The following is a 13,920-nucleotide window of genomic DNA, read 5'->3' as shown; positions in this document are numbered from 1 at the left end:
TACAGGTACATAGGTGAGATTAGTCACAAATACTCACAGTGCAGTCCTATGTATGTCCACTCAAAAGTAAGTCCTATTGAGTTAAGTGGGACTTACTCCCTAGTAAATGTGGAGCGCAGGATTGCAGCTTTAAGAGTTAAAGAGAAAGTGATTATGATAGCTTTCCAAGGAAACATACTCGGTCCTATATATATTTAAAGGACCTGCAAATGCTCTTAGTTTTTAACATCAATCATCACAGAGCATTTGTGTAATATTCTGTAATATGTTATCAAATGCAGTCCTAGATGCACAGTTTTAAAGTGCATTGTAGTTTGTATTTGAAATTGATGGCAGCAGAATAATCCAAAGTGATGATTCTTAGTTATTGTCTCAGGACACATTTCCTTACCTACTTACACCTCAAACTAACAGATACATTATTAATGTAATTTCACACAGCCCAGCAAAGCTTCCACTATAATGATTAGGGTGTATCTTGCAATATCACATTACTGATAGGCAAGTTCTCAAGGTAGAAACAAACTACAGAGTGTTATTTTCCACAGCAAGTGAAATGTTATGCAAATAAAAACATTTTGTATTTGGTTTGTAAATATCATTTGCAACATATATCCATGCTTTTTGGAAATTGTGTACTGTAGAAAGGCAATGGGTTGTATTCTTCTCAGTCCTCAGAGCAGACCAATGAAATTATTAAACCTTAGACATGTCATATTACAGTAAATATATATAGCTAAGAAGTCTTCATCCCCTTCAGATACAATATAATCGTGAAATATAATCTATTCCTGTGCACAATACTCTAAAATGCTTTTTCAACTTGGATGTTTAAAAGAGTAATAGTACAATCCTGCACATGTGTACTCAGAAACATGTGCCATTGTGTTCTATGGGTTTTACTCCTAGGTACCCATTATTTGGGGACGCAGGTGGCGCTGTTGGTTAAAGCCTCAGCACCTAGGACTTGCCGATCGAAAGGTCGGCGGTTCGAATCCCTGCAGCGGGGTGCGCTCCCGTCGTTCGGTCCCAGCGCCTGCCAACCTAGCAGTTCGAAAGCACCTTCAGGTGCAAGTAGATAAATAGGGACCGCTTTCTAGCGGGAAGGTAAACGGTGTTCCGTGTGCTGCCCTGGCTTGCCAGAGCAGCGATGTCACGCTGGCCACGTGACCCGGAAGTGTCTGCGGACAGCACTGGCTCCCGGCCTATAGAGTGAGATGAGCGCACAACCCTAGAGTCTGGCAAGACTGGCCCGTACGGGCAGGGGTACCTTTACCTTTACCTTTTACCCATTATTTGGGAGTAAGCCCCCATTGGACTCTGTAGGACTTACTTCTGAGTAGTCAAGCGTAAGATTGCTCTGCAAATGAAATACTCTAAGACATTATTGTACTGCAGGACATAACTTAATAAAAGTAAAAGCATTTTTCTATGAGAACAAGGTTCATATTTTTTCAAAATTTGAGACAGATAGACATCCAGATTCTCTGTAAGAGCACTAGCTTTTTGTCAATACATTAATTTGATTTGGCAACAATAAATTGATATGGAGGGTAAAATACTGACATATATTGAAGCCACTTGCAATACTTTGCTAGGAAGACGGATAGAAACTGAAATAATAATAACTGGTGCAATTGGCTTCTTATTTGGAATCTTTACAAAAAGCACAACTTTTCAAAGTTTCAGCACAATTGATTTCTTATTTAAATGTCAAATTGTGTAGCCAGTGTTCGATAAGAGTCCCACAAAAATACCTTCTTAGAAATATCTTATTTCTATGATATATCGGTATTGGACAGCTGCCAGTCAAGAACTTTATAACAATGTAAATGGTTTTTTAAGTGTTTGTTTCCAGCCAGGGCTTTTCAGGCCAGGCACTTCCCAAGCTCATTGTTCCTTTGTTATAACGGATGTACAGAGGACTGAGTGTTTTGTGTTCTGGGCTAGATAGATTAGATAAAGTCTGAATTTCTGAACTTCGCCTTCTAGGCACGCAACCTTTTAAAATTTGCTTTAGAAGTTGTATCCCACCTCCACGTCTTTCCTCATTTGTGTAAATTTTTAATTCAAGGGGCAAGCCCAACTAGACTTAAGCACCCTGATAAAGTTTTATTTGCTTAATTCTTCTGCAGAAATCAATGCAGGTCTTTAAAAGGGACTGGATGACTTGAAGCCTTCTCCATCCCACAGTTCAGGGCAGTAACAATCTGGTAAAAACATAAAGCCCTACCAGGTGTTAAACCTCAGCCCTTATACCATCATATTCTTCTACTATCCAAAATCCAGAAACATTTTTTAGCGCTTTGTAAATCACATAGGCAGAACCTTGAATTTCCATTATCAGAGCACCAATGGCACATGCTTCTAATGACCAACCTCTGTCAGAAGGCAGCTGCAGTGTTCAGTATCAGCTGCAGCTTCCAAAAAATGCTATCAAGGGCAGTATTTTGTAGAGCAAATTGCAGTAGTCTAGTTGTGAAGTTATGAAAAGATGGCTGCTAGGTACAAATCTGAGGGAAAAGGCAGTGTAACCAGGTGGATTACAGATGGCTTGATACAGGAATGGCCAGTTGGTAGCCTAGATTGGTGAAGGCAGCACACCTGTCAGATGATAAGATGGTTTGTTCTTGCAAGCCCCAGCCAATGAGCTACTGAGATGGATAATGGGGCATCTACATTAGAAGCAATACACAAATCTCTCCGGTGCTCAAGGCCACTGGCCAAAAGCAGTGTGGAAGTGATCAACACACAGCTTCTGACCCTTACATTACTTCTGAGAAAGCAAAATGCGAGAGTGTCCCTATTGCCATTGCATAATCACCCCATTACTTTCCACGGTGGTGTTGTCTTTCTTGTGCTCCTTTTGACTGTGGCACCTATTCTAGTATGAAGGAGAGCATGCTCTGAAGATCACTCTGTCACTTTCTTTGGGGTGCCATCCAGGTGAGAAGCAACCTGCCTGCGTGGCATGATTGACTTAGGGATTTGTGCTACCACACCAAAATTGATGCAAGAGAGTTGTGAACCACTTCAACCTGGGTTGCCTTTGGTCCTGCTCCCAACAGAGGCTACTGAGACAGCATTGTGCACTAATAATTCCTACTCTGTCATCATCACCTGTGTCATCACCCACTATGCCCCTTCCATCTAAAATGTGATCATTCTCAGTCAAATATCTTCCTCCTCCATCCTCGTCCTCAGAGTGCTTGCTTTAGCCTTTTTCACTTTGAGGTATAATCCATTCCTCTCCCTTTCTCTAAACAGGTCTTTGTTGACCTTGGCTCACCCTCCCAGTGACTGCTGTGGAGAACTTTTATTTTCATACATGTTAAAAGATTAAGTGAATTTGTGTGCATTGCATTAGGGTTTATTACGTGTTTGTTTGTTTTCTGGAATACAGACCCCTTGCCACCTCCAAGATTTGAAATTAAAAAAGAAGGAATTACAACCACAACCTTGCAGGTGTGGTGGAGCCCATCCTTAGGAAAAGTAGACTGGTATGAGCTGCAGTTACTTGAGAGTGACACCAACAAAGTCCATGAGGTCCAAGTTCCTGGAGGCCTTTCAAGAAATGAACAGACATTTGCCAATCTCACCCCTGGAAGCAGATACACTATATCGATCAGCGCAGCTGCTGGAAATAAAAAGAGCCCTTCAACTAACATCAGTGGTTCTACTGGTAAGATATCTTTCTTTGACTAAGCCTACAATAATATTGGATGCAGGTGGCGCTGTGGGTTAAACCACAGAGCCTAGGACTTGCTGATCAGAAGGTTGGCAGTTCGAATCCCCACGACAGGGTGAGTTCCCATTGCTCGGTCCCTGCTCCTGCCCACCTAGCAGTTCGAAAGCACGTCAAAGTGCAAGTAGATAAATAGGTACTGCTCTGGCAGGAAGGTAAACGGCGTTTCCGTGCGCTGCTTTGGTTTGCCAGAAGCAGATTAGTCATGCTGGCCACATGACCTGGAAGCTGTACACCGGCTCCCTCGGCCAATAAAGCGAGATGAGCGCTGCAACCCCAGAGTCGGTCACGACTGGACCTAATGGTCAGGGGTCCCTTTACCTTTACAATAATATTATTCCGCTTGCATTTCTCATATCCCTTAAAAGGCTATGGGGAAAACATAGTATCAAACAAGAAATAAGCATTAAAAAGATGACAACGGGTTAGTTACTGAAAATCAGCCAAGTGATATCCATAATCCTATCTAGCCATTTAAACAGGTATTGTATCAGAGTAGCATTAGGATGGCTTTATGTTTTAATTGCAGCCATTTTGATTTCTCTTCTAAGCATAAATAAATATTTTGAGTGAAACATAACAGTCTTTGTTTTGTAAAATATGCAGTATATTTTAAGGACATTTGTGTTGCAAATCCTAAACATTTTAACAGCTGTACAATTTTGTTTGTATATAAACCATTTTTCTCCCTCCCCACTCCTTCTCTCTTAACAGCTCCTTCTCCAGTAGAAAATATCCAGGTTTTAGTCAAGGCTGAAACAATCCATGTTTCGTGGTTGCCAGGTGCTGGGAATGTGGATCAATACGGGCTGGTTTTACTGGATAAAGATGGTCCAGTTCAACAAACGGATCTAGAGAAACACTATTTGGCATACAATTTTTCAGGACTAACACCAGGACGTCTGTATAATCTCACTGTCATTTCCAAAGCTGCAGGGCTGGAGAACTACAATTTTAGACTAATTAGGACTGGTAAGGTTTTACAGATCTTTCCTTGAATAAGAGAGCAGAGTGTGAGGATAAAACTACCAATACATTTTTCAGTAGAAATCTAACAGCTTGGCCTCCTGCAAGGATCGCAGTCGACATCTGAAATATTTGTTCATATAAATGTCCCTATAGAGCATGAGATTGTAAGGAGTGCCTGCAGATTTTTGGGGGGAAATGTGAAGGGCTGCAGTCTGGAGCTGCTTGAGATCTTTAGGAGATTTGTGTAATTCAGAGTATTGTGTGTAAATGTGAGTGCATATGAGTCACCAGCATATATGGGTTGTCCCTCTTGCATCAGTAATGGAAGTTGCTCCAGGCATTCCCCTTGGAGGAGTCCAAGGAGCACACATCAGAGATCTAACCCACAGCAGCCAATTGCTGGATCAGAGCAACTGAGTACAAAGTCAGCAGTTGGCACATGTTCGGTATTTCTGAACATTCACTTTACTCATTTAGACTCTGAATTAAGGTAACTCTATTCATCATTTATATTTTAGACTTTCTGTGCATTGACCGTTTCACTTGGATGTTTTGTGTAAGCACTGTTGCCGTAAACAAAATATTAGATAGTAGTCAAAAAGCCAGCTTCAAAAGCAGTGAAATATGGTTGCTCAAAATTCTGTGGCTTTCCCAATGGTGTTGGATTGCAGTTCCCATTAACCCTGACTCTTGGCCATGCTGGTTGAAGCCAATGGGAATTAGAGTCCCCAAACCACAGGAGTCCCCAAACCACATGTTGTCCATCGCTGCTGTAGACTCAGTGACACCATATTGAACCTGGGGCCATCTGTGTTCAAAGCAGATGCTCTAGCACTGTGGTAGGGCCATTTCGCAAAATGTCCTGTGTCAGAGCAACAAAGAATTCTAATTAAACTGTAAACCACCCTTTGATCCTCGGATAAAGGGAGGTATAAGTTAGCAATCTTATGCCATTATAAGCTGGATAGCTCAGTTGGTTAGAGTGTGGTGCTGATAACGCCAGGGTTGCAAGTTTGATCCTCATAAGGGACAGCTACATATTCCTGTGTTGCAGGAGTTTGGACTAGATGATCCTTAGGGATTCTCTGTAATTAGGGATTTTCTCTAAGACAGAATGTTGAAGTCAGATCACCTAATGTCATGTAATGCATGGTGGTTGATAGTCTGTGGGGTGGGGAAATTTGGGACCCAGCTCACTGGCTGAATCGGGTTCCCACCCCCGGGTTACACAGAGAAGATAAACCCTGCCAAACCCATTTAATCGTGCAATTTCCAAGGCTGCTTGCTAGATGGCAGCCGCTATTTTTCCTCTTCACTGCTGCTATTTTCCTCACTTCTGTCCTTCCACAAGTGTTCCTAGACAAATAGGGATTGTGTACTAGATGTGATGATGTTACAGTCTATTTGGCTGTCAGATTTGGCTATTTGCTGATTTCACTAGGGAACAATTAAGCCCATTTAGTGAAGGCATTGCTGCCTCTAAAGGTCACCCGGGTCAACATCATTGCAGCCCTTTATGAATGATTTGTGAATAATCACTGAAAATGGTATCATTTCCCAAATTTTGAGAAACATATTTGTACTCAGCCATAGTATCTATTACTGTTCTGTGCATTGGTATCATAGTTTCCAGTATTACATACAGTTCTGAAGTCTACACAGCTGATAAATTTCTTACTCTTTTTTTAAAAAAAATAGTTCCAGCCAAAGTTTTAGATTTGGTGGTGACTAATGACGGCAGCTTGGATACCCTAAAAGTGACGTGGAAGGGGCCTCCAGGAAACCTTGATTTCTACAATGTCACCTTGTTTCATCTTGGATCTGTTAAAGAAAGGAAGTCTTTAGAGTCACATGTCACAGGGACATACTTCAACAAACTTATACCGGGACGTCTTTATCAAGTTGATGTCAACACAGTCAGTGGTGAATTGTTCACTGAAGCGACAGCATATGGCAGGACAGGTACGTTTCTACAATTTTCTAATCAGAAACACTTTCACGTTTTCCACCTATTACCTTCCATACAGGAGATATTATGGAGAAAGACAAGATTTTGGTTTCAGTAGAATACAAAAACATTGTACCCACTTGCAGTTCTCTCTACTGACCGGTCTAACTGCAGAAGCCTTCTTTTTGCAAATCCGTGTTATATCCTCTGAAGGAAGATCAGGACAGATCTTGATATTATCTCAGAAAGCACATGGTCCTCTGGCCTGCATTTGATGAGACAGTCGTCTGGACTGTGGGGTTGGGTACTTGCAGGACAGAACTGCTGTCAAGAGGAATGCTTAAGTGTGCCCCACACCCAACAGTTCACTGTTCAAATACCCTATCAGCCATTCTTCACCCTAGCCTGGTCACTTCTAGTTTCAGAGTAGCTGGATAAAAAAAGTATTCCCACCCACCTGCCATTCCTCCCTTACAATTGTCCTCCATTGCTGGCCTGATACAGGAAACAGAGCCATATACTGTTCTTTCATTGGGCATTGAAAAGTAATGTTAAATTCATGCTTCCAGTATTGCCTAGTCATTTTGAGAACAAATATGGGAAGCTATTGACTAGAAGGTTGTTCACTGAAGTACACTTGTGAACCAATGACCTCTTCCATGATAGAACACAGTCTTCTGTTTCATGTTGTTGAAATTATATGTTTCAGTTCCCCAGAAAGTTTCAGAGCTGAAAGCCGACAGCATGGGCTCATTAAGGGCTCTGAAAGTGAACTGGTTGCCCCCTACTGGAGACTGGGAGAAGTACTGTATTGTGCTGTTTGACCATGCTACAGTGCTGCTGAATACTACAGTGGAGAAAGACCAAAGGGAATATATTATCACTGGTTTAAGGCTTATTCCAGGAAGACAGTATGAGGTGGAAGTTACTGTCGTAAGTGGAGACTTGAAGAACACAGCACGCTGCAAAGGCAGAACAGGTAAGCAAACTTTTTTTTTATCGTGGTCAGAAAGAAACTCTGAAAACTGACAGAGATTGCTTGCGTGTGATTAGATGTAGTCTATTATGGGATGCATTTGCCTTTGCGAAATGCTTATGTGTGGATTTATAATGCTATTCTAACGCTGGCTGTGTTTGCATGAGCAGATTCAATGAGCATTAAGTGTATCTGTAGAGATCAGTCACGAGAAGGTGGCTTAAACATTTTATTTTCACTGTCCGTATTGCGATAGGTATAGTTTTACACGTTTATAATAAGCAACCTATTGTTTACTCAGACTGAAATCTTTTGCATTACCTGTTATGTGATGTCTTTTAAGTGGATGTCATGTAACTGCCATGGCTTCTCTCAAATAATTCTGGAAACTATGGTTTGTTAAGGGTGCTAAGAGCTCTTAAAGGTAAAGGTAAAGGGACCCCTGACCATTAGGTCCAATCGTGGTCGACTCTGGGGTTGCGGTGCAAATCTCGCTTTATTGGCCCAGGGAGCCGGCGTACATCTTCCGGGTCATGTGGCCAGCATGACTAAGCCGCTTCTGGCGAACCAGAGCAGCACACGGAAACGCTGTTTACCTTCCCACCGGAGTGGTACCTATTTATCTACTTGCACTTTGACGTGCTTTCGAACTGCTAGGTGGGCAGGAGCAGGGACTGAGCAACGGGAGCTCACCCCGTCGCGGGGATTCAAACCACCAACCTTCTGATCAGCAAATCCTAGGCTCTGTGGTTTAACCCACAGCGCCACCCGCATCCCTAGAATGCCCTTATTCCCCTCACTGAGCTACAATTTCCAAATTTTCCTGGGGAGATGCATAGATCGCTAAACCACGCTGGGAATTATAACACTGCCAGGGGAATAGGGTGTCTCCTTACAACTCTCAGCAACTAAACAAGCTACAGTTCTCAGGATTCTTTGGGGGAAGCCATGACTGTTTAAAGTGGTATGACACTGCTTAAAATGTATGGGATATATGTGGCCAGAATAAACAAAAGGCCATATTTCAAGTAATAATAATAATCTTTATAACGGTCCAATGACCCATAACATAGATACAGAATAAAATACAGACTCATATAGACAACCCCCCAGGGAAGGGAGACTAAAGCGTTATTTGTTTAGTCATGGGTATGCTGGTCATTGATTCGTATGACTACTGAAAGAAACATTGCCAGGTTGGTTTTGGTTTCTTGCTCTTGGGCTTGTTGATCGGAAGTTTGTTGGTTCGAATCCATGCAACAGGGTGAGCTCCCATTGCTCTGTCCCAGCTTTTGCCAACCTAGTACAGTGGACTCTCCGGATACGAGCTTAATTCATTCCAAGGGTCCTTACGTACCCCGAAAAGTCTGCAACATGAGGTACCACTTCTGCACATGCGCGCAGCACGATAAAGAGCTTCTGTGCACATACATGGCGCGCAGAGCACTTCTGTACATGCGCGCGTGGCGAAACCCAGAAGTATACACTTCCGGGTTTGCTGCTTTCGCAACCCGAAAGTTACATTACCCGAGTGTCCACTGTAGTTCAAAAGCACACCTGTGCAAGTAGATAAATAGGTATCACTGCAGCAAGAAAGTAAATGGTGTTTCCATGTGCTCTGGCTTATGTCACGGTCCTCCGTGCACCAGTAGCTGTTTAGTCATGCTGGCCACATGACCTGGAAAACTGTGGATAAACACCGGCTCCCTTGGCCTGAAAAGCAAGTTGAGCGCCGCACCCCATAGTAGCCTTTGAGTGGACTTAACCATCCAGGGGTCCTTTACATTTTACCTACCACTCACGGGCAACCTGTGTCTTTCCACCTCCCTAGATGCAGAGCCCCAAGTCTCACACAGCTGTTGCTGCTGTAAAGCACTGTTCTTGACAGAGGGGAAATGGCTAGTAGGTCCATGGTCTGTGGTTTGATTGCACAACTGCAGGAATGCCTGTCTGCTGGATACTTTTCCAATGGCAGCAGTCTGTGGCAATGACAGTGGTGGCAGGCATGAGAGGCTTCAGTTATAAGAAAAAGCATTGTTATAAGGAAAAGTAGAATGGGCACAGCACAGGCAAGAACAGAGCAAGCTGTCTGCAGCTGGTTTACTGGGAGGGACCAGATTATTTGGGTCACAATTGGAGGAAGGCGGGCGGGCTGGGCTGGGGTGTGTGGCAAGCGGACCCCATGTGTCTACATCAGTTCGTGTGAATTGATTTGACAGAAACAGAGAGAACAAATAGGTGCTGAATGATGAGAACCTCCCCCAAACTGCCACATTGTTGGTATTGTATAAAAATCAAACAGAAGAAGTATTAATAGTATATACATTTATGCTTGCCTGTTGTGCGGTCATTAATCTAAAGGAGGGTGATTTTTGGAACAGAATATCACATTGTGATGTCTCCCGTCACCTACTGATACTTATTTAAGCACAAGGTTTAGATATTCTTCTTCTTCTTCTTCTTCTTCTTCTTATTATTATTATTATTATTATTATTATTATTAATGAACTGAAAACTGGTTTTCTTATTATTTTGACAAGAAACTGCACTGCATAAAAAAGCCTTGGAGACTAACCATAACTGGCCCATTAAATGGAATTTGCCTCCTCCTGAAATAAGCTATTGCTGTGTGCAGCAAGCCAAGTATTCAAAATTTACAAAAAGGAAGGGAGTAGCCTGGAAAACAATAGATAGAAGGGTGTATAAGAAATCAGGGTGGGAAACTGTGCCTTATCTTACACCTCGTGTTGATTATTTTTCCTGCTACACCCTCCCTTTTGATTCTTTAGACGTTGCACGCTTTTTGACTTTTTGACACCATATTTTTTTCATAACCACAGAATGCCAGATTATTGTGGATTGTAGGAATGAGCTATTCATAGTCATTTTGTGATCTTGCAAAGTTCAACAAGCATCCTTTTGATGTCATTCTGAAGCAAATCCTTTTAACTTAGTGGAGGGAAACTGCTATTCGGTAACAATAACGTTCCCGTTTAGAGACAGTACTTATGGTATCGTGTGTCTGTTTTAGTCATTCCACATAGGAGATGAATAAAATGGTGTTACTAAATAGAGCTATGAGGTTAGGCTCTTGAGTTCAAGTCTCAGTTGATAAAAAGTATTCTGTGCTGTTTTAAGAAACTGAAGCCAATTAGATGCAGATGCAGAATCCTGCATCTCACAGAAACTCCCAGACATTTCTGTAAATCACTGGATCATACCTTTTGATTTGTTCAGTTTAGTTTAGTTTAAAATCTGATTTCATACAGATTGTGAATTTTCATGAGTGAACACTCCATTTGTTGAATAGCGGAACAAATGTTCCTCCCACACACATTGTACTCTGTTTAAAGCCTTTCATAAATTAGGAGCTACGTTGTTAAATCCTAATAGCATAGCTAAATAGCAGATGGAGCTTAATTGTCATCTTTGATACTTAACACACGCGTTTTCATTTAATAGCAAGAGAATAAAGCCTGTTCTAATAGTAACTTGCAGGCAGAAAACCAAAAGAAACACAAAAAGTAAAGGTAACCACACTGGCCCATAAGAAAATTTCCAAAATCCGCATTAGGGCAGTAACTTTTATCAGTCCTGCCAAAAAGTCACAAAATAGCATGCAAGCTTTTGAGTTCTCCATAACTCTTCATGAAGCTAGATGATAAATGAAGCCAGGCTTTCTAACCTTCTGGAGAACTCAAGTGCTTGCACACGGTGATATTTGGGTTCACCTAATAAAGGTATTGTGCTTTAAAAGGAAAAGGAAATCTCCTTGAAAAAGCAACTTGCTAATCTGCAAAAAGTAAACTACACAGGTTTTGAAAACTGTGAGCTGAAGCATGGTTATGATGGGGTGTTTCTCACTGGGGAAGGGCCATAACTCTGTGGTAGCTCATATCATAGAATTGGAAGGGATCCCAATGATCATCTAGTCCAACCCCTGGCAGTGCCAGAATGAGGAATTGCATGCAGAAGTCTCATCCTACTCCCAGCCTTAGTTTTTGGCATCCCCTGTTGAAAAAGGATCAGGTTGCAAGTAATTTAAAAGACTTCTTTTTGAGAGCTATTACCTGTCAGAATAGCTATTACTGGGCTTAATAAACATATGGCTGTTTCCTATATTCATTTGGTTAGGGTGTGGGGGTTGCTTGAAATTGCTTCTGCATGGCTGCTTTTTCTCTTCTGACTTATGGATGAGGCCCACCTGTGCAGCTTTCCTAAAAGTTTTTGCTAGGCATGTCTGGCGGTGCTGTGGGGCAGTTACCACCCTACAGAAGCAGTGAGAATTGGTGCCCATCTCATGTTGATATTATGAGTCGCGAACCCTGTGCTTAAGATGTTATTTTATTCTCTGGTTAATTGTGCTGTTTTGAATGCGCATTTTATAATAGACTTCCTTTAGCAATGTTTTCTTTTGAAATGCTCAGTGTTTTTTGTTTGTGAACTTTGCTGCACTAAAAGTAGTTGGCCTCCTTTGTAATGATTTGTTTCAGAACCTTTAAGATAATCTTCTAGCTTCCTGTTAGTTATGTCGCTTCGAATGTACGCTTTATATTTGACTTTCTTCAGTAATGTTTTACTTTGGATTTTTTTTATGTGTTTGATGTTTCCATGCATTGTAAACTGCTTTGAGATTTTTTTATTTAAAAAATAGAAAGCGGAATAGAAATGTAAATAATAATAATAAAGTAACCTGTAGAGGAAATGCAGCAAGCTGAGTAGAATACAGATAGTATCTCAGCTGCTTTAATCAATGTCTGTTCACTAACTAATGTTGCCAACTGCCATCAGTTTGTTGGGACATATGTAACGATTATTCACATTTAAGCCCTTGTATCTATTTTCTTGTAACAGAAATCGTAACTACTATGGTTCAGCCCATTGTTTGCAGTCAAGTTCAGCATTGAGCATTAGCATGATGGCTGAAATGTGTAATGGTATTAATATTTTGTTGGGCGGATCCCTCCAGCCTTACTGTTTAGTGTTGTGAAATCCCCTCTTGCTGTGGCTCATCTGGTGTTAAGTATTCCTCTCTCCCACCCCCCTTACCCCCCGTTTCTCTTTCCCACAGCTCCACAGCCAGTTCTCCAGCTCCGTGTAAAGCACGCCAATGAATCCTCTCTCACCATCATGTGGGTGACCCCTCTGGCTGAGTGGGATGGTTATGTGGTTTCACTGGGAGACAGAAGCCTCACGGTCATAAACAAGGCTCTTGCGAAAGAAGCCAAAGAATTCACTTACACAGACCTGTTACCTGGACGGAAGTACACAGCTACAGTCACCAGCATAAGTGGGGATCTGAGCAATAGGACTTCTGTTGTGGGACGCACAGGTACCTTACGGTTGTCATAATGTTTCTTTGAGCTTTCCTTAAACAGCAAGCATCATGTATTGCTTTCCGGGAACTTGAGATCCCTGCACAGATGAGGAAAGAGCCTTGGGGTCCCTTCCAACTCTACAGTTCTATGATTCTATGTCTTTTTAAAAGTAGGGGATGTGCACACTCAAAACTATTGTGAACGACATTGTGGTGTTTTAATCAATATACATAACTGTATTGTTGCAGCTGTTAGGGTTGTTGGGTTTGTTTAGGATAAATAATCTTTTATCTGTTCACTGACCACGATGCTGGCTTTGAATTGCAGTTCCGGCACAAGTGACAAGTTTAAATGTGGCAAACCAAGGAACAAGCAACAGCCTATTCACCAGCTGGATAAGGGCACACGGAGATGTGGATTCTTACCAAGTCTTACTCATTCATGAAAACGTTGTCATAAAAAACGAAAGTGTTCCTAGCGACACCAACAAATACCACTTCCAGTCTCTAAAACCTGGAGGGCTCTACTCAGTGGTTGTCACCACGGTTAGTGGAGGAGTATCTTCAAGACAAGCCATCGCAGAAGGGAGAACAGGTAAAGGGGAATAAATGAAAGCTTTGTTGAGATAGAAAACTGTGAAAATCACAGGCAGTGTTCTATTTTCCATCCCACGAAAATATATCCTCCATGTGCAGCCATGTTTCACTGTTGTTTCATAGTTCAATTCAGCAAAAGGGTCCGTGTGCTTTGTATATTGTGCTTTATCCACAGTTGCACAGCATCATGGGTTCTCTAGTCTTGAGCTTCTCAGTTCCAGCCATATATGCATTTGTGTGTGTGTGTGTGTGTGTGTGTGTGTGTGTGTGTGTGTGTAAATGACTATAGTTCAAAGACCTTCTGTATCATCACTAAAATGCAGGTATCGCAAGAATGTGTCATGGCTGACCGTTAATATGATGGTGAT

At 41.8% G+C, this 13,920-nt stretch overlaps 1 protein-coding gene across 3 annotated transcripts in view; it reads left to right on the top strand.

Annotated features, from left to right (window-relative positions):
• Nucleotides 1-13,920, top strand: part of PTPRB (protein tyrosine phosphatase receptor type B) — a 72,792-nt gene that overhangs the window by 18,963 nt on the left and 39,909 nt on the right. For all 3 annotated transcript variants that reach the window (XR_003708559.2, XR_003708560.2, XM_028746466.2), the window contains 6 exons: nucleotides 3,404-3,682; nucleotides 4,460-4,717; nucleotides 6,413-6,676; nucleotides 7,372-7,641; nucleotides 12,710-12,970; nucleotides 13,284-13,550. Coding sequence is in view for 1 of the 3 variants with exons in the window: in XM_028746466.2 (XP_028602299.2) it covers nucleotides 3,404-3,682; nucleotides 4,460-4,717; nucleotides 6,413-6,676; nucleotides 7,372-7,641; nucleotides 12,710-12,970; nucleotides 13,284-13,550 (1,599 nt within the window). In the remaining 2 variants the exon portion in view is untranslated. The remainder of the gene's footprint in view (nucleotides 1-3,403; nucleotides 3,683-4,459; nucleotides 4,718-6,412; nucleotides 6,677-7,371; nucleotides 7,642-12,709; nucleotides 12,971-13,283; nucleotides 13,551-13,920) is intronic.

Source organism: Podarcis muralis, chromosome 10 (genome assembly GCF_964188315.1).
Source record: "Podarcis muralis chromosome 10, rPodMur119.hap1.1, whole genome shotgun sequence".
NCBI lineage: Eukaryota > Metazoa > Chordata > Lepidosauria > Squamata > Lacertidae > Podarcis > Podarcis muralis.
The sequence above is the reverse complement of the archived record's forward strand: the minus strand, read 5'-3'. Positions and strand labels throughout refer to the sequence as shown.